The following is a 21,400-nucleotide window of genomic DNA, read 5'->3' as shown; positions in this document are numbered from 1 at the left end:
GTGGAGACCGGGGGTTTCCTGTCCTCGTGGCAGGGCCCAGTATAAATGGCTGTACAACATGCTTGTGCCTCACTCTAGAGGTTGAAATAAAGGGCCAAGGTCACTACAGTATGAGTGCAACACATTGCCTTGTGGAGTCATTCATTAGTACATCACAGACATAATAGTGGTCATGTTGATTTTGAGAGATTCTGGTAATTTTATATTGCATATTTCAAATGTTGCTATTCTACTTTTATCTATATTTTGACTGAAAAGTGAGTGTCTCACTTCACTGTTTGTTCAAAACATGTTTCTTTTCATCCAATGAATCTACTCTAATACATCTTGGATCTACAGTAATGTCTTATCTATTTCAGAAAGTTCCATGGGTATGACACACTGAAAGACTATTATGAGCAAGAAAGTTGTATGCACTATCTTCACAATGTAAGTGATCCTGATTCTGGTTTAAATTGCAATCCAATTCTTTGCATCTCACTGCAATGTGATTTGTATTAACTTTATGCAGCTTTGAAAAAAAATCATGGCAGCTGTATAAAGCAGATACCACAACAAAGGATGAAACATTTAATGTGATCAAATTGACCTTTTTGGAATGCCAAGCAACAGAAGCTCCCCTATCCCTTCCCATTTAATACTCAGAGATGGAAATGGCCTTGTATGGGTTCAAAGACCAAGCACTGCATTCAGTTTGCCTACATAGTGAGCTATCACTCAGCTTGGAATGTGAATTGCAGGAGGATCCACATCAGTGGCAGTTTAGTGTCCTTGAGGCCTGAAAGTATAAAGGCAGTACTTACAAAGGGCATGCATTCTTACACAATGGACACAGATAAAGTCACCATTTGTTTTGTGGGTAAATATAAAACAGCGATTGAACCGTATTGTGTTCCAATGCAAACTAATGCAATCAAAGGGTTTTGATATTGTCCTAAACCATCACCATGACAACAAATCTTAATTAGAACACAGATTGTGTTACAACCAAATGTTATATTATATATGTACAGATGCTTTCAGTTTACTAGCCTGCCTGCCTGTCTCTTCCTCTTCCCCTCCCCCATTCAAATATCTGTTGTTTTGGGCTGTATTTGTGGGTCATGTGGCAAGAAAGGTCATTAAATTCCCCAGTATCATAGGCCTTCCCTAGCTTGATATTGTGATGCAAGCAAATCTGTGTCTCTAAATCCCACATGTGCAAAACTGTGCTAGTGTCCAGGAGGGTGGAGTAGACAGTGCTGTGGGGTGTCCAGTAAGAATTGTTACTGCAGCTACAGGAGGACAGAGCATTTGTTTCCCCACTTCCCAATTCTTTTGTTTAGCTTCTTTTTTAAAAAAAAAATACAGGTTGATCCACACGGTATATTAGTTGGGCTCTAAAATGTGGATTTTGTTGGTATCAAAATAAGCTCACGCATCTGTGAATAATGCATATTCTTATTTGTAAATGCCATGTTAATTTCAATGGCTGCATTTTAAGCATCTGCACTTCTCAGTGGATATGAACACTCTTGAACAGCTGATCTTTTTCAGAGTAATCATTGGTTATAAAATGCCTCTGTTACAACATGCTTTTGTGCTGCTCCTCAAACACTCTACATTGTTGTTGCTCGGGCTATTGGTACTGATAAACAATAAGAAAAAAGTGCACAAGCCAATCTTTGGAAATCTCTAGCCCAAAGGGCTGTGGATGCTGAATCGTTGGGTATATTCAAGGGTGAGACTGATAGATTTTTGAACTCTAGGGGAATCGAGGGGTATGGAGATCGGGTGGGAAAGTGGAGTTGAGGTTGAAGATCAGCCATGACGTTGAATTCGTATGTCCACTTTTATGTGCTATGGTCATTCTCTCAAACTGTTCCCATCAGTAGTGGTCCTGTAACCTCTGGTACCTTGTGTAAAATATTCTCTTCAGATAACCTAAATGTACCTAAACACTAACTGGATATTTTCCACAGTTAAAGTAGGGCAGAGTACAAACATTTATCATACATCCACCATTCTACTTTACTGAAATTCGAGTTTTTTGGGGATGGAAGGGAAGATAAATTAACAGTGCATTCCATAAAACATTCACATACCTGCCATTAACTTTTATTGAAATCCCACCAGCAACACTTGTATTGCAAGAATACTTGTTGGGCGGGGGGGAACTGGTCAAAACAGGTACAAAAACTTAGTGAGTGCAGATAAGCAGATGAAATTATTTGAAAGGCTCGTCTTTGCCATTCCCGTCAGTAGATGGCATCTGTTTTCATGTAATGACTGTTTTTACCTGCTGATCCAGATCCAGATTCCTCTTCTACTAGTGAATGCTTCGGATGATCCCCTAGTGCATGAAAGCTTGCTGACCATCCCTCGTTCACTTGCAGGTGAGTTTAATGATTGTGTCTTTTGCATGTTAGAATTTTTTTTTTTAAAGAAGCAATATCCCCATCCATCTTTAGTACTCCTAATTAGACCAGTGCTTTTATATAAGTATTTCCTACCTTACAAGCTAGAAATTCTTGATAGTTGATCTGAATTCAAAAATTCAGCCCAGGTTTAATCCCTGGTCTCAGCCAGGTTGTTTCATTGTCTAACTTTTCCTTCTTCCCTCTGATAAATATCTTCATCTTCGAGTGCTACCCACTGACCAGAAAAATGCTGGTTCAATCTTCAGTCTCTGCTGAGTTAGTTGCTCTCAGCTAGGGCAAATGTTAAGGTCCTACAACTGGCCTCAATCTTCCTCTGTTTCTTCCCCCCCCCCATAGCATTCAGCTTGGGTTCCTGCTCCTGATTGCTCTCCAGTGACAATTGCTGGAAAATATGAATTTGTAGATGTCTACTGAGAATGGAGATCAGGCATGGGTGATTGATGCCATCACCCATTATCAAGGTGTATGCACACATTGCCACTGGAATGAGTGACTGGGGGGGCCCTTTTTGCCTATGGAGCTATATCCCTGTGTGAGAGGATGAAGAATATTCAAGATATAAAATTGAAAACTTGCTGAGAATTGATTCTGGAATGAATTCAATTGAGTTGATTACAATGATGCAGTTATATTCTGCATCCAGCTTGTCCTCCTGGATTCAACCAGTTTACATCACGCTATTTAAACCTGAATGAATGCCAGAATGGTTTAGTGCTGTCTAGCTTGGATTTAACTTATGATCATTTTAAAATCCAGCCATATTTTGGGGATTACAAAAAAAAATAGTAGTTGATGGTAAACATAGAGGGCTGATGCCATGGAACAAAGGGCTGTGATTTAAGCTCCCACTCCACTGGAGTGTGTAATGTCAGTTTCCCTGGGCATGGATAAGGCCAGGTATTTTCTCCAGCTCACCAACCCCTTCCCAAGAGAGAAAATCAAGTGAGCGAGTCCACAAAGATTCGCTTGTTACAAGACTTCCAAATTGCCTTTGATTGGGTTGTGCACTACACCCTCTAGGTTAGAGGTGCATGGGTAGCCCAAAAGGACCACGTAAGAGTAGAGTGGGGGATCAGGAGTACACACCATTAATTATAGTGTCATGTATTTTGGGGGTAGAATGAAATAGATATGTCTTCATTGCTTTCAAATTCTGTACATATAAAGACAGTAAAATAATTTGAGACTGTAATATAGAAATGTGGAGACCCAACACTGTATTTTCTGAACCAATGTAATTTATACATTTACTGCGTCTCCATACAAGGTGGCACAATCCTTAAAAGGTTAGTTTGGAAACTGGAATTAGTTTCTTTTCCTGCTGTAGTGGCCTGGGGAGCGCCTTCTGTTGGTTGAATTGTACAAATGCTTGCGGTTCAGCTGTAGTGCCAATTATCTATATCCAATGCATAATTTAACAGCTAATATTTGAACATTATGTAAAAATATTTGGGGTGGGGGGGATGCACTATTTTTGAGAAACGTAGGAGAAGGGTTTAAGGTCTGTAGTCTAGAAACTCAGTGAAGACCGAGAAATCAGTAACTGCTGATGCCACCTTTAGGATTTAAATGCCAATAGATTAAATATTTTTCTTGTGTTGAGAAAATTACTCTTCAAATACACAACATCCTTTGCTGTTTTTAAATAATTGAGTTAGACTGCAGCTGCTTTTCTATTATTCGAATGCTGCTGACCCCAAGTGCACGGGTCTAGCACCCGGAATCTGGCAAGTTTATCTTCTGTGTTGCTACCAGTAGTGCAAGAGACCCGTGTACCAGGAGCATGTCATGCTAGTGCAATATAAAAGCCATTCATGAATCAACACCAGCAATACTCACACTTGACATAACTCCACAATTATGTAATCTTGAAACCAGATGTCCCTGTAACCTATTAATCACTCAAAGCTTTACTTGATAAAAATGAAGATGGCTCCAGAATGGCATGACCTGTGTTCCAGTTACCCTGACCTGTGTTCCAGTCACCCTGTTCCACTTTTTAACACCCAGCAGTCAATTATGTTTCGCATCTGTGTTGAATTCTGCCAGTGAAATATGCCTGAAATGGATGCAACACAGCAGAAAATTGAACATACTAGTTTTGCTAATGTCCCATAAATCAGACATCAAACATAACTTTCAGCAACCAAAATGTAGTGTTAAGTCAATGGCTCTCAGTAAACCCAGTTGTGACTAGGGTTAATTGGGAGAGCAGAGCAGGACGATGGATGAGTTCATCTGGAGCATGATTTGCTGTCCAAAACACTAGCAGGAGGAACGTATTCAATAAAACGCATGTGTTTTTAGGTTTTGAAACCTTGTTTGATACAAGTAGTAGTTTATGAGAAAACCTCTTGCACAACTGTTACAAATTGAACCATGAGATCAGCATGGTGTATACTTCTATAACCGTTCTGGGCTGCAGCAAAATGGATTAGTGTGTACTCTTGAGTACCAGAGAAGCTTGGCAGAAGTGAAATCTTCCTCTTTGCACAGATGGGATGAATTCATTCAATTCTTAGTCATTGGTTGAGTATCACTTATGTGGTTATGGTGTACACCCAGTCTGCGACTGAGAGTTGCACCGTGCAATTTGTAGCTGACAGCACCTGAATTACACTATGTGCTATGATCACACTTTAACAACCAGCAGAGAGCTCTGCTTGTGTCCAATCAATTTTAAATATTTTGAGAGCACAAATGGGAGATTCCATTTTCGCAAAGCACTAAAATAGAAAACTCAGTTTAATATTATGAAGTGGGGATGCATTTAGTTGAATGATCTGAAAAGGTCTTGCTATGGAGGTCTTGACTGCTTTCAGGAATGAGATCAGGACCTGGATCTGTAGATCCACTGTTGATTTTTGCATGGATGTGAAATTTGTGCGATTATACCTGTGCCATTAAAGCTTTCTACTCCAGGTTGTTAGAGATAGGGGTTGGGAAGGAAAAGGGAAAGCAAGAATTTCACCCAAGCGTATTTGAAGAAATTGCAGTTGCATCAATCCTAATTTTACAAAGCTCTGGATTCCGGAATTGTGCCTTTTGGATTGCAAATGTCACTCCATTGTTTAAGAAGGGAGGTAGAGGCAAATTAAGTAACTACAAACATGTCAGTTTAACATGAGTTGTGAAGTTGTTACTGGAATCTATCATCCGAGACAAAGTGACTGACCACTTGGACAAGTATCAACTGATCGAGAGTCAGCATAGATTTGTTAAGGTAGGTCATGTCTGACTAATTTAGTTGAATTTCTGGAGGCGGTCATGAGCTTGATGGATAGGGGAGTTGTCTAGAGCCTAGGTGAGGCCACACCTAGAGTACTGCATACAGTTTTAGTCTCCGTATTTAACGACGGATATACTTGCATTGGAGGCTGTTCAGATTCCAGAGATGAGGGGGTTGACTTCTGAAGATAGGTTGAGTAGGTTGGGCCTATACTCATTGGAGTTCAGAAGAATGAGGTGTGATCTTATCGAAACATATAAGATGAGGGGGCTCGACAAGGTGGATGCAGAGAGGATATTTCCACTCGTAGGGAAAACTAAAACTAGGGGACATAGTCTTCGAATAAGGGGCTACTCATTTAAAACTGATGAGGAATTTCTTCTGAGGGTTGTAAATCTATGGAATTCTCTGCCCCAGAGAGCTGTGGAGGCTGGGTCATTGAATATATTTAAGGCGGAGATAGACAGATTTTTGAGTGATGAGGGAATAAAGGGTTATGGGGAGCGGGCAGGGAAGTGGAGCTGAGTCCATGATGGTTCGATCAGCCATGATCTTATTAAATGATGGAGCAGGCTCGAGGGGCCAGGTGGCCGACTCCTGCTCCTATTTCTTATGTTCTTATGCAATCCATGCTGTCTATATTTGCCTTGGAGTGCAAATTTATCAGAATGATACTGGGGCTTAAAAGGTTTAAATTATGAGGACTAGTTGCATAAACGTGGCTTGTATTCCCTTGAATGTAGAAGGTTGAGAAGTGATCAAATCGAGGTGTTTAAAATGATTGAGGTTTGATAGAGTAGATACAGAGAAACAATTTTCTCTAGTGAAGGATCCAAAACCAGAGGATATAATAAAGTTAGAGCAAGCCATTTAGGAGTGAAATCTGGAAGCACACTTCCATGCAAAGCATAGTGAAAATTTGGAACTCTCTCTCCCAATGCTGGACAATTGAGAATTTTCAAGATTGAGATCAATAGATTTTTGTTGGATAAGAGTATAAAGGGATATGGAGTTGAGGTTCTGATAAGTCGTGATCTAACTGAATGGTGGAACGGACGTGAGGGGTTGCATGGCCTACTCCTGCTCCTCAGCTTCAAATACACAAAGAAACAATATTTTGTGGTGGCTTAAGGATGGCAGCCCTAAACTTTGAATTTAAACTTGGACCCCATGTTGGGCTCCTGAGGGCGATGGCTGAATTAACTTTGAACTCTTGTCTCTAATGCCTAGAGGTTTATCCAACAAGCAATGGTGAGGACTTGAGTGTGCATACAGAGACAATCTTGCTGTAATATCCACCTGAAATGGTCCTTATCAATGCATTTTATTGTACATTAATGCTATCTTTTGAGTTAATATTGTAAACCGAGGGTTAACCTCAATGTTTAACATGAGTTCCAAGATGTTCTATTTTACAACAGTGCAAAGTGACAAAATAACTCTAGAAACCTGTCATGGGAGAAGTGTGATATCCCTGGAGGAGTCATTTATGTGTGTGACGCAGCATAGAGTGTACCTCCACTGGGGTGTGCAGGCTAGTTTTAAAAAGTGCTTGGGATCAATTGAAATGTATTTGAGTATGTACATTCCCTACCTGCGCTATAAAAATATTTCAAATATACTAGTTGGGAGCGGTGTTCTGTGTGTGCATGCAAGCACAGTTGTGTAACACTCCAAGATTGCGGTTCGCAGTTGGGCAATCTGAAAAGCTGTTGCCCGCTAAGGGATTGATCGCAGATTGATCTGCAGCCACAGTGCAACCACAACCTGTTTGAGTTGAATTGTTTCCTCCCCATTGTATTTATATGACGATCTCTGGGATTCTAAGATGATTGTAATGTGTAAAATATTTACCCTAATCACCATGTTTTTTTTTCCAGATCAATAATTGTTAGAGCAGTAAAACAAAATTGCTCAAACACAGGTCAAACGTATTTACGATTTCACAACATTAAGTTTAGTTTGCCTGCAGTATACTGATGGATAAAAACACTCTGGCATATGTAGCACAAACATGTATTTTCATCCTTATTGGTGGAAAAATATTTTTCTCCCTTGGTTAGATCTTTCATCTCCTAATTTAATGTTGGTTGATGTAAATATAAACCTCCCTTTGGAGCAGAAGTACTGTAAAAGGCATTGAAGCTTCTTAGCTGCATCAGTTGAGCAGTTGATTTCCTGTTATGTACAAGAAAACATGGCCTGCTTAGTGAAAAAGCTATTCAGCAGTGGAGAGTTCTGAAGGCCTCTGATGTTTGTTTGGTTACCTTGCACTCACAGTGTGCCGATTGACTATGAAGCCATGCTGCAGTTAATGAGCTGGACAGCAGGTGCTGCTGGGTAAACATTTGGCTTCAGCGCCATCTCCTGAACAAATACACTGCACTTACTGACACTGTTGTCCTTTTATCCTTATCCTCTAAAGTGGATGTATTCATGAGCTGGAGCAACTTATGGTTAAACAGAAAATGTTTTATGTTAATTTTGCATGGGTATCACAGAGGTTCAGATGTATCTGATGCATTATTTAAATAGGTGGTACTTGATAAACTGTGCACAGCATGTGCTTTGTTTAATTAGTGTAAGTGGAGATTTAGTCTAATAGGATTGCAGCCTCTGGTTGACAGTTGGGGTGCGGGCATCACAACTAGACCTGATCTTGCTCTTGCCTACCATTCACACGTGAACTTTCTAGCAGGGGACACTGGATGGTGACCAACAACTCTGGATGATTTCAGCAGATGGTCACTGAGGCCAGTTGTAGAAACCTTGCCATTCCTTAGGCTGAGAGCAACTAATTCAACCCAGAATGGGGGTTGGAACCTGAAATCTTGGCCTGGATGGCTCGGTACTTCACTAATCAGTGCACTTACTAACTGAGCCATCAAGGAAGCTATAAAGCCAATATGAAACTCGAACAAGAGCAAGTTAAAGTTGCTTTTGGAAGTAGAAACCAGGTTAATCCTTTACATACAATCATGCAGACAAAGGGTTGAGGTTTTGCAAATGTTTGGAGCTAGTTGACGGCGTTTACTTTTGTATAGTGTTCTCTGAATGACGATTTCTAACTTTATTCTCTCTTTCGTTCCTTGTCAGAGAAAAAAGAAAACGTCATGTTTGTGTTAACTCTGCATGGCGGTCACCTTGGATTCTTTGAAGGAGCAGTGCTTTTCCCAAAACCCTTAACTTGGATGGATAAGCTTATTCTAGAATACACAAACGCCATCTGTCACTGGGAGAAAAACAAGCCCCAGTGTACAGCAGCCGGAGACCAGAGCTGCTCGGACCAGAGCGAGTAACCATTGCACAAACCTGATTTGCCAAACTCTTCAATCATTCAGCCGTTTATCATCGTTACATTCCTAGCCTGGGTTTGACTACCTTAAAACTACTCCCTGCTATTAATGTAGTTCAACCGGCAGAATTATACTCTCTTATCACAACTGTTTTAAGTATGATTGCAAGGCCCTTTCTATGCCTTTCTCCATTCAAAGCAACTTGGAGCACACACAAAATGGTGACTCACTGCGTTTGCACAACAACATAGTCTTGTAGTGATCAGAACATGGGACAAGAGTTACTGTTACCACAGATATATCTGGTGTCAGTAGGTTTGGAGCAAATGAGCCAACATTTAGGGTACCCAGAAGTTAAGTGTGTTTTGCAGGAGCTCATTTGTTAAAAATTGTGCCTTCTCTTATATATTTTTTAATTTATGGAAAAAAGGCATTTATTTTTCTGCTCTACCAAGAGATCCAGTTTTGGTCATTTGATCAGATTAAGTGCAGCAAAGTGTTTGAGTTAAAGAATAAATTTGCAAAATGAAGACTTCCACTGGTTTTTGTCTTTTTAGAGAAACAAAATGTAGAATTCTCACTCGGGGAAACTCTTGCAAAACTAATTTATTACTTCTGCTTGGCCCTCCAAGGCAGGTAGTCCAGATTCACTGTTGAACTGTGTGGCCTGCAGCTGTGGTGCAATTTTCCTCTGGAATGATTCTCTCAAACTCGAGTGTTTGCATTTACATGGCACTTATTACTGCAGTGTTTGATCAGCACTATTTTAGCTTTATAAAAAAGTCCTATGGATATGGCTTTGAAAAAAAATCACAAGCAATTTTCCATTAAAACCTACAAATTTCTACTTTTTTTGTAAAACCCTAAAATGCAGTGGTATGGATGCTGCTGCAACTGACTCGTGGGCATGAATGTGGAATACATCTTCATATATTGAAAAGCCATTTAAAAAGTTTTGTACTGTCTGTTTATAAATGTTGGCCTGTATAGAGATTGTCTATCTTGATCATTCCACTGGATGACTTGGTGTCTGAAGTTGGTCCTGGGTCCTCTTGTTCTGATTGATCTGTTCTATTGCCTGGTCTATACTTTGCGCAAGCACATCCACTAATTATTTTCAAAGCAGAGAAATGGACTCAGTTGCATAGGCATTTGTTAATATATTGCTGACTCATGATCCGTCCTTAAAGCTTGTGTTGTCAGTACTATAAAACGGTGTCTTCCCAGGTTGATTCCAAATCAATGCTGAGTTAGCTGATTCCAGCCAGTGAAGCAACAGCAAATGCTCCAATTGGGCTCTGTATTCCTGGGCTAAGAAGTGGAAAAACTCATTGCCTTCCTCTCTCTGATCACTTTCCAATGGTCTCATCAGTTGAATAGCCTACCAACACCCACTATTTAGGAATGGACACCGATGAGATACCAGAAGGCAGTTGCTGCCTGTGGAATTGTGAGTTAGCACCATCAGGAGAGGAGAAAATTGGGAAACAAATATTGTCTAATGCTAATCAACTGATGTCCCCAAACAGATCTGTCCCACATTGTCTATTTCCAGGAGCAGCTGTATAACATTTACAGCCTGTCAACCAACAATAGATGAGGATGAGATTTCATTGAAAATCCAGTTATGATTTGGGGGTTCCATTGATTCTTAGACTTATGATATTGGTCAGGGAGTCAACTTTGGCCCTTATCAGAGATTCTTGTTAAAGACTTGATTGATCGATAGGACTCTACAGAAAATATATTGTAAAAACATTAAACCGGTGCATTTTAAAAGGCTGGTGTCACCAGAAATCATTCTACATTTTGAATGATGTACATAAGCACTAGATAAGCCACATTCCATTTTTGTTTTAATCAAACTGATTTTATACTCTCGACACTCTTGGCTGATTAAACCAAACAATCATTGTTTCCTCTGGATTAAATACTAAGCTGTACGTGTTTCCCAGAAGTAGGACTACCTACTGTAGATGTGTTTTCCCCCGACTCAATCAGTTAACTTTGCAGTACAGAAGCCAAAGTCCTGCCGTTCAATTTTGATTATTCAAAATATATACGGTGAAAGACTGAAATGAAAATTAATTTAATTTAAGTATTTTGATGACTCATTGGGACTTACAAAGCGGTTTTAGAAATACTATCAATTATTGTAATGGTCACGCAATTCAGGTGCATTTAATCATTATAAAAACAAAAATATCCAACTCCCATAATTTTATGCTGCATCCAGTAAACATTTATCTGTCATGTGGAATGAACCACAGCTTGTTCAAGTCAGTAGGTTAATAAACTGAAGACTATTGAGTACATTTGTATTTAGTCACCGTCACGATGCCAGCAGCAGTCTTTTTGTGGCACAGGGTCTCATTGACTCATTCCAAAATGTGTACAGTGTTACACTGTGTCTGCTGCTTCCAACTTGAGAAGAAAACTCATTCATTTGAACTTTGGTGTTTTAAGATTTGAGAGCGGATTATGATTCGCAGCCTCTGGTTTTCATGGCTGTCCGGCTAGCCGTATAAGATTATAAGCCACAGTGAAAACATCTGTTTAAAGACACACACAAGTTAATGTCATTGCTGCGCTTGGGGGTAGGGGAAGTGTTGGTGATACTAAGTCAACTGAAGCATTTTTAGCAGTGTAGCTAGAAGTACTAACATCATAGGAAACATTGCTTCTGATCAGGTAACTAGTGCCTCAAATACTGTTAAGTATAGGTAGTAGATAAAGTGGCATCCAGACGGCCTGTTACTGACAGAACTCTGTTCCATCATGTCCAAGTGTCTGTATCTGGGTGATGTTTGAAAAGTGTTTAAAACCTAAGTTTACCTGCTTGAAAATATAACTGTGTGGGTGTGCGGGTAAAGACGGCCTTATCAACTATTACAAAATCATTACAATCCTCAACATTTAAGCTACTTACCAGTTTGCATGATGTTCCCATTTAAATGGGGGGAAATAGTAGCTTTAAGTTACTGTAGTCAAACTCCTCATTCCCTGGATTCTGTTGGGACATCCTTGAGTCCTAATGGTCCACTGATATTTGTTTTTATTCTACTTTCTTACTTTTTTTGGGTGCCTCTTCTCATTTGTACTTGTTGCGTCGGCTCTACCATGTTATATTAATTGAAGACCAAAGAAACATACCTCTATTTTCTTATGATTAACTGTTTCATCCTTGAATTGAACCTGCATCTGAATGATAATTATTTGACGTGCAGTAGATGTGGGTATGATGGGCTAGGTCTGAGGTTTTAGTGGAATCTTTTGGGATGCTTGAAATTTAAAATGAATCCATGCAAATGTGACTTCCGGTACACTCAAATGGTGTGTTTTCAAGTTTGAGGTACTACAACTGGGAGCGTCACTTGCGGCTTATGTTGGCACTCCAAAGATACTTACCCATAAGTGTGGTACTCAAGGTTTTACGCTAGGTAAAATTGCATACAAAGTTTTGTTTGCTTTTGAGTAGCTTACCTATGCAAGATCGATCTTCCAAAGCTCACAGCTAAAGATTAGGGCATAAGAAAGGGGGGTTCATTTGCTGTTTAATTAAACACTGAAAGTGGTACCTCAACGACATTTTCCTCTACTTGGTTTAGTTGCAGATCTATTCAATGTTGCGATGCATTAAATAGCATTAGGGAATCAAGCGTTGAGGTTGTGTTGGTGAATGTAACGTACTTTAGGATTAGTAGTTAGTGATTAAGTAGTAAAGTTAGCAAATGTGATGACTGCAGAAGTCAGTAGTAACTTGACCAGTTGAGAGTAATGCCAACTATGTTGGAAGGGTATCCTCTCAAGGCGAGATTTTTCCGTGATATTTAGGCAATTAGATGTGGTGTTCGTTTCACTCGGTAAGAAGCACACAGATAACTTATCTGTGAAACAGATGCCATATGTTCCCAGTTATGTGTGTTTTGTTTTTGAATAATTCTTTCACGGTGAGACTTTAGTCTCTGTTACTCAGGTTTAAAGTTAGATGTTTAATTTTTTTTAAGTTCTGATATGAATCACACTAAAGTTTTCATGTTGAAATGGGACTTTTCTCATTTTCAGTACATGTTGGCGAATGAGTTGCAATGAATCATGGAAATACACTGCAAGGTGCTGTTAATTTTGTTTTAATATAATTGTGTTTTTTGGCGAGGGTTTTTCAGTGTGTAGCATTGCGATTTGCATGATTGGCCAAGCAGTTTGTCATTTTCAATATTTGTGCTGGGAGCTAATTTTTTTTAAACTTTTAAAAACTTCCTTGAGAATTGCAGTATCCTCATTGGCTTGGGCATTTCAGCATTATGTTGCATCTGGAATTACCTGCTGTAAGGTAAGGATATTCCTGTGTTTGGATGCAGTACGTGAGTGCACTGAGTTAGATCTGTTACAAATTGTGATATAGTTAGGATGCTTGTGTGTTTGCTTAACTTTTTCTTGTATTCAACTCTACGTTTTACACTTGGTAAAAATGCAGAGATTTGTCTGCTTTTGAGTAGCCTACCAATGCAAGATCTTTCTTCTTAAACTCATTGCTAAAGATTAGGACAATGAGAGAGGGGGTTTCATTTGCTGTGTAATTAAATAATAATAGTCTTGCCTCGGTACAGAGTAGAACTGATGTATACTATTCCAGGGTCTGTATTCGTGTAACATGCATCACTTTAAAATGCAATTTTCAGTTATGGTTTTAAAGGCTAGATAAAGCTTGTCACTTAAATTTCAGTAAAGTGTAATAGGCATGTGAGATTTTCATGGGAGAAATTTGAAGAATTAAGTGCGTCATACAAGCATTTTAGCATAAAGTTTGCTCCTGCTTGCACCACATAATCTCATTTTCAACACTGCAGCACATCTGCATATTTTCCTGTGTAGGTACAATTCCTGTGGTGCATTGGTTTTGCTTGAGTATATGTGCCTGTCTAGTAAAGCAAGGTTTTGCAGCAGGGACTCTGGAGGTTTGCTTTGAGCTATCAGTTCTTGTTATTAGTGACTTTTGTCACTTTTCTATAATATTTAGAACTCTGCTTCCTCTCTCTCCTGTTAATATTGGTAGAAAATCTGCTTTGGGAGTGAGACCTCGGTAAAACTAAAGGCATTATTCACACAAGGTGTGTTTAAAGCTGCTTTTATAGTGTGCTAACACCACCGGCTATAGAGGACCTGCATGTTGGAAGTTGGCAGCACTAGCATAGTATAAAAGCAGCTTCAGAATGCTTCACTGTTCTAAGTCTATAAATGTACTCCACCTAGTTTCAAATGAAGTTTAATAGTACAAAGCACCTTTGTTAACTTCTTAGCCCTGACCCGAGGCCTTCAACTCTTTTTTTTAAAAAAAAATGTTTAAGTTGAAGTGTTTTTGTTGCACTCCCTAACTGATGAGAGCTGAAGCTAATCAGAGGAAACCTGTACCCTCCGATACACCAACTGATATAATTGCAGGTATATTTAGAATCTGCAGTGAGGTTTTCTGTCCCAGTATTGCCAATACAATGGTGTAGCCGAGAGTTAGTTGAAATTTGAAATCCGATTCCTGGCGCAGTGCTGCCAAGATACTGTGCGAATCTAGCTGAAGAGAATGTCCAATGAATTCTCTCTTTTTATCCTCCTTTATTTCTTTTGGGCTTTTACCTATGTTAGCGGAATAAACAAGGTACATATTTTTTTAGCCGACCATGTATCAGACTTAATCAATTATAACCAAAAGTCAGAAACCCAAAATATATTCTAAATCTTGTAATGCCCTGGCAACTTTTATTGTCGTTCACATCCTTGTGTGTCAGCATCTCCCCTTTTACAGACTCACGCCAACAAAATTCATGCTGCTTTTGATCGAGCACAGTTTAGTCGATGATCTGTATTTATTTAAATGCTGTATGTAGTGTGTTCCAGTTTCTATTTAGGCAATTGCAATTTCTGTTGAGACCATATCAAAATGTTATGTTAATTATTCACTGACTATTTCGATCCAGAAGCACATTCTTGTTGAACAGTGTGTAGATCCCAGAGTAATACAGATTAACTTGCAATATTCAGTATTACTTAATTAATTGTTAATACTCCATATGAACGTATATCTGCACTTAAAGATTTTCGCTGAAAATGGGAAGTTGTGATGAGTTAGGGCAAATATCTGCGATGTCTTGCTCTAACACAGCTTTGTGCAAAGGCATGACTTTAGCAAGATTCTGCATCTTGTCTCCCCTTTGTTCTACTTTGTGTTCAGTGTGTCAACATGTGCTGTCTTTTCATAAGCGTAATAGAAAACCCAACCCTTGTTCATTTGTTCTCTCTATCGCCTTGCTTCTAGGGGTAGTGTCAGCATACAACATTTTTTGCACAACGGTTATTGTGCTTCAAAAAGAATTAATTGTAGGTGAAGCACTTTGAGCTGTTTGTGATATGGTGACAAATTATATTAATGCGCAGTATTTCTACACAGAAAATTTCGAGTATTATATCTACTTGTTGAATCGAATGCAAATTTATACATTAACACAGACTCCTTGAACCTTTTTTCTTCTCCTTCCCATGCACTTTTTACATTTTATTTTAATTAATTATGGATAAATTGCACAAATATAATTTTTTTTGCACTCTTGCACAATCTTCATGTTAAGTTTGCTTTAAATATTATTGAACCATATTCTGTTTTTTGCAACTCCTTATCATTTGCAGTGTCTGGAAGGCACATCCAGAAGATGCACCAAGAGATGAATTGTACTTATTAACCTGTTCTGTTCAGGTAGTAAGCATATGTTGAATAATTTTGTTTTGTTGATTCCAGTTTGCCTGCATTTTATATTTCTGAAAAAAATTGCCTTTCAATATAACTTCTTTATTTCCGAATCACAACACAGAATAGAACTTTAAAAAGTAACTTGCACTGAAAATTTGGAATTCCAGAGACAGAAATGCCCGCTAATAATTGAAAGAACTTGCATTTGTATAGTGCCTTTCATGATCTCAGTACGTCCCAAAGTATTTAAAAGCCAATGAAGTACTTTTGAGATGTTGTAACAGAGAAACACAGCAAATTCTGTTTTTGATACTGTTGGTTGAGGGATAAATATTGGTCAAGAGACAGGAGAACACTCCTTCCCTCCCTGCCTCTCTTTCCTCCACCCCCGCCCCCCCCTTTTATGCCCACTTGAGAGGGCAGTCAACATCTGAGTTCTGCCCACTGCACTAATCTCTCTGGTAACACTCTCACCTGTGAGTCAAAAGGTTGTGGATTCAAGTCCCAAGAGACTTGAGCACAAAAATCTATGCTGACACTCCAGTGCAGTACTGATAAAATGCTGCACTGTCTGAGGTGCTGTCTTTTGGATGAGACGTTAAACTGAGGCCTCCGTTTGCTTTCTCAGGTGGACATAATAAATCCATGGCACTATTTCGAAGAAGAACAGGTGAGTTATCCATGCACCTGTCCTGATTGTCCTGACCGATATTTATCCCTCAATCAACAAACAAAAACAGATTATTTTGGCCATTATCACATTGCTGTTTGTGGGACCTTGCTGTGTGCAAATTAGCTGCTACGTTTCCCACATTACAACAATGACTACACTTTAAAGCACTTTGGGACATCCTGAGGTCATAAAAGCTGCTATAAAAATGCAAGTCTTCCTTTTTTCTTTGCACCTTTGTACTTTTGACAGATTTTGACTGCAAGATGAAATGCCCCCTGGTTGTTTAGGAAGCCACCATAGAGGGAGAAAAATTGCACAAACCTGTGACCAGAGTGCATAGTCATACTTGTGACACACTGTTCATTTGCACTGTGAAAGATTTACAAGTACAACCTGCACGCATCTTCCATGATTTGCATTAGTCCAGCATATATTTTGAATAAAAAGCTTGCCATATTCATCTCTGATTGGGGTCCAGGTATGTATATTGTAGATTGGTGCATGGATTTAAGTCACGTCATTTATTTCCAAATAAAGCAGCTTTTGATGTGAACTTGTTCAGAAAGCGAGAATACAGAGACTCTTTGAGCTATATGACTGGTACTGCTTAAGTTAGATATTTTTAAAAACAATTCCCTTTTCCCCTCTCAAAGTGGGTGTATAGCTTTAGTCCTTTTTGTGTGTTGCATTTTCCTTAACATTGTTTAAGAAACATTTTGATCTGCTCCGATCTGCAATAACGTCCAATAAAAATAAGTAATATTGGTGGGAACTCAAGGAATCATTAACCAAAATATTTAGAAAAATGAAAACCACTACAGCTTTACAAAATATCTCGGTTGAAATCCGAGTATATTTCTGGCAGTGCCCCACAACAAGCAAACATTTACCAGCTCCCAGTGGTTCCTGATGTACTGATATAGTTATCTTTTCTACAAGTATGGTTAGAAGGACCATTTTGTTTGGCGTATCTTGGCCGGTGCCATATAAGGTTGCACTAAAGAGCTTTCTGAATAATGCGGTAATGTACCCTAGTGAGATTTAGGGAAAAGACAGAGAAGGTTTCTGATGGGGACCTCTTCAGTACTCTCCTGAAATATTTAACATGTCTCTCTTTCCGATGTTGACCAGCATGTTGTGCATTTCCAATAATTTGTTTTTATTTTGTAATTGGAAGCAAGAGTCTTTTCTGTAAGAGCTGTAGACCCTTTTCTGTTAAGTTTTGATTTGTTTCTATCGAAATCTCCTTAATTTTACCATCAATAACAGCTTTCCAGTGAAAGGAGATTTTCCCTCCTTGTCGGGTTGACGTTGAACCCAGGTGTAAGCCTGGATGGGTGGTTTTGTGCCTTGCACCTTTTTTTATATTTGGTGCTGAAGTTCTGCCAGGGTCCTGACCTGAAAAATACAATTAACCTTTTTAATCGTGTCCTAATGAGTTATATTTTAGCATTGTTGGGCATTCTTACCATTTAGGTTTTTTTAGGATCAATCTTACATCTATTTGTCATGTCTTTAAAATTTCTATCTAGGAATATTCAGCAGTGTAGGACAGAATTACAAGATCATTTTTCTTGTTTCCTCCTATTCATACTTTCATCCTTTCACAAGCTGTTCATCGCCAAACATCTCCAGTCAGGAGAATGCAACTCTGAGCCACAATCTCTCACTGTCAGATTCTGGCACACTGTGATTGGCTGCCAGGAAATGGGGTGGGGACAGAACGGGCAATCTCTGGTGCAATCGTGCAGCGAGATGGAAAGGTGGGATGCGGGTTTGAGTGCATTTTCTAACACCACTAGGTTCGTAAATCACTGTGTATTGAACAGAGGCCTGATGCTGTTCTTCAGAGAGGGAGGAGAGAGTGTCGTCATCCATTTCTAGCAACTAGCTTAGAGCAGCATAGATGGAGGCAAAAGAGGGAGTGGCCTGCTTATGCCTTATTGCTATATTTGTTGAAAGACCCGATGAGACCAGTAACTAGGGAGAAAGATAAAAGTCGTGCACAAAAAAAGCAGTGTCCATTGACCGTCACTGTGTCTCTCCAAGGTAATGCTCCTTGCATTTGACTCTGGATGAAACCCACCCAAATGAGGCAAGCAAATTCAAGTGATTGAGCAGCCCTGGGGCTTGATCTTTTGCCTTTTGTAGTTGGGAGACAGATAGTCTATTCATGCTGAAAGGTATTCACTTAAGAATGAAGTTGAGAAATGCTAACGAAAATATTAAGGCCTTTTGAAAACTGGCAGCATAAATATGTTTATTTATAGTCCTTTGTGTTTCAGAGTATAATTTAATGAGAAACTAGCTCCTTTTTGTCCATGTTCCTTTATCTTGTAGCTGTTGCTGTAGCTCTTAGTCTTGTTAATAGAAGGAGCAGAGGTCATGTTTGCTGGATTCATATGATTTGAATGGATGGTCTCCATTTCACTTGCCTCACACTTTGACACTTGCATAACATTCTGGACAACCCATGCACCAGATGGGATATGTGAATAGACAGACATGAAACAGAGCTGGAGATGACCAATGCCAATGATCAGATCCTGAATGTACAACATGCCTGTAAACAGGATCTTGAACGAGGTGACAAGTGTTAGAATAATACTTGAAGAAATCATAATCTAGGGGCCTGAGACTCCAAAGTACCAGTCCTGGGGGGAGGGTTGGGTGGCAGCGGGAGGGAGGAGTAACGGCATTTGAATATGCAGGTATGCCTAATTCAAAGTTGTATGCATGTGGGGAGGTGAAAGACAAAGATGATTGTCTCCAAAACACCCAAAATAAAACAGTCGCGGCCCTGACGACAACAATTGGATGCCCTAGCTGTATCCATCAGATGGGTTCATCTTGGAAGGTCGGTGTCTGGTATTGGAAATCCTTTGAAAAACCACTGGGACAATTGCCTGTTTAATCTGTTGTTCCAGGAGAGTCAAACGTATCAAGTGAGATTCTGAGTTTTATTCAGTACCACAAAATCGATAGGGAATTACAGCAAGAAGCAACTAGCAATGCAATGTTCTGAACATCACAATGTTTACCTACATGTACGAGATGGAATTTTGTTCTTTTCGTGTTGATTTTTAAAACAATTTGCTTATTGACATGTGGAATTGTGCAATGTATTTAAATAGTTATACTTTAAAGTAACTATTTTCTTTATTGCATTAAAACTGTTGCAGAATTTTATAGAACTGTTTTTTCTGAATTTGTGGGTTTGAGTTCTGAATTGTTGAAATAAAGGTTGTAAATCTAAGGATTGGTACGTATGTCTCAATATTTGATTTGCACACTCTAATCCAATATTAAGCTGTTCATGAGGCGCTATGACACCAAGGTGACTTTTTTTTTATCCTTTCACCTGTGGCGTGAGGGAGTTTGCTCATTTAAAAAGAAAAAAAGACTTGCATCTATATAGCACCTTTCACAACCTCGGGACATTCAAAAGTGCTTTACAGCCAATGACGTACTTATTTTTTTTAAAGTAAAGTCACTATTAGCGTAGGAAATGTGACAGCCAATTCACACATAACAAGGTCCCACAAACAGCAATGTGATAATGACCAGATAATTTGTATTTATTGATGGTTGAGGGATAAATATTGACCAGGAGACTGGGGAGAACTCCCCTGCTCTTCTTAGAATAGTGCCATGGGATATTTTGGTCCATGGGATATTTTCTGTCCACATGCGAGGAGGGGCCTTGGCTTACCTCCTTGTCCGAAAGACGACCTCCGAAAATGCAGCATTCCCTCAGTACTGCACTGGAGTGTCAGCCTAGATTTGTGCTCCAGTGCTCTGGAGTGGGACTTGAATCCATAACCTTTTTTAGTCGGAGGTGAGCGTGTGATCATTGTGCCGGGGCTAATAGCTGTGTAAATTGGGGACCATGGCCATTGGAGTGAGACTGCTGAGAGTGAGATTTTTAACTAGAAAATATAAGATTTAGTTGGACAAAATGTGTGACCCACACATTCCCACAATGTATAAACTGATTCATTCCAATTCTAATGTTACGATAAGGTCTCCAGATTTGGAGTTTCAGAAATGACCTTGCAGGGAAGATGGTGAAAGAAAATTGTAGATGAAACATAACATTTGCACACCAATTTTTTTTTTAATCAAACGAATTTTGAGTAAAACCATCACATCCCACATTTCATTTGACTTGGGTTGAACACTGACTCCAATTACAAATTGCATGCTTGCCATCTGTGAAGAAATAGGTGTCAGCAAATTTGAAGAACTGAGAATCAAAATCAGGTGTATTCTGTGCAACCGCATCTGCAGTGAGGTGGATCACTGACGTTCTTCCAACCCTTTAGTATTTGTGATTTGGGCAGCTATACCAACAGCAGCTCCAATAGACTGCAAATACTTTCATGATGGACTAGACTCAACACAGTGAGCAATTCCATCTGTGTTGATATTCGCTCCTCCTAATTCCAGCTGCACCCAGCTAACCTTCAATTATCAAGTTGCAGCCTGTGTGTCTTCTGCTTATGAGAGAGATGGAAAATTGTTAGGTTTGTGAAGTGTTTTCATTTTGACCAATTCCCTGGCCCCAGATTCCAGAGGAAGTAAATGCTATGTGTTTTACCATAGTCAGGCACTGCATCCTTTCCTTCCCTTTTCTGTAATTTAACATTCCCTTGATGATTACCTCCTCCCAAAGAAAATTGGATCAATGGCACCTTCTCAGAAATAAACTTGCATTGATATAGTGCCTTTCACAACCACCAGACATCTCAGCGCATTACAGCCAATTAACTACTTTTGGAGTGTAGTCACTGTTTTAATGTAGGAAATGCAGCAGCTAATTTGCACACAGCAAGCTCAAACAGCAATGTGATAATGACCAGGTAATCTGTTTTTGTTGATTGAGGGATAAGCATTGGCCAGGACACTGGGATAACTCCCCTGCTTCAAAATAGTGCCATGGAATTTTTTATATCTGAGAGCAGACGGTGCCTCTGTTTAACGTCTCATCCGATAGACGACATCATCATCACAGGCAGCCCCTCGAAACGAGGATGACTTGCT

The 21,400-nt window shown here is 39.4% G+C and overlaps 1 protein-coding gene across 4 annotated transcripts in view; it reads left to right on the top strand.

The window, feature by feature from the left end:
- LOC139227598 (monoacylglycerol lipase ABHD2-like) overlaps positions 1-9,475 on the top strand; it is a 77,500-nt gene extending 68,025 nt beyond the window's left edge. For all 4 annotated transcript variants that reach the window (XM_070858467.1, XM_070858464.1, XM_070858465.1 and 1 more), the window contains 3 exons: positions 360-429; positions 2,291-2,375; positions 8,746-9,475. In XM_070858467.1, the coding sequence (XP_070714568.1) occupies positions 360-429; positions 2,291-2,375; positions 8,746-8,948 (358 nt within the window). In that variant the 3' untranslated portion in view covers positions 8,949-9,475. The remainder of the gene's footprint in view (positions 1-359; positions 430-2,290; positions 2,376-8,745) is intronic.
- Positions 9,476-21,400: the final 11,925 nt, after the last annotated feature.

The sequence above is a fragment of the Pristiophorus japonicus genome, chromosome 17 (genome assembly GCF_044704955.1).
Source record: "Pristiophorus japonicus isolate sPriJap1 chromosome 17, sPriJap1.hap1, whole genome shotgun sequence".
NCBI classification, from domain to species: Eukaryota; Metazoa; Chordata; class Chondrichthyes; family Pristiophoridae; genus Pristiophorus; species Pristiophorus japonicus.
Note: the sequence above shows the minus strand (reverse complement) of the source record. Positions and strands in the feature narration are given on the sequence as shown.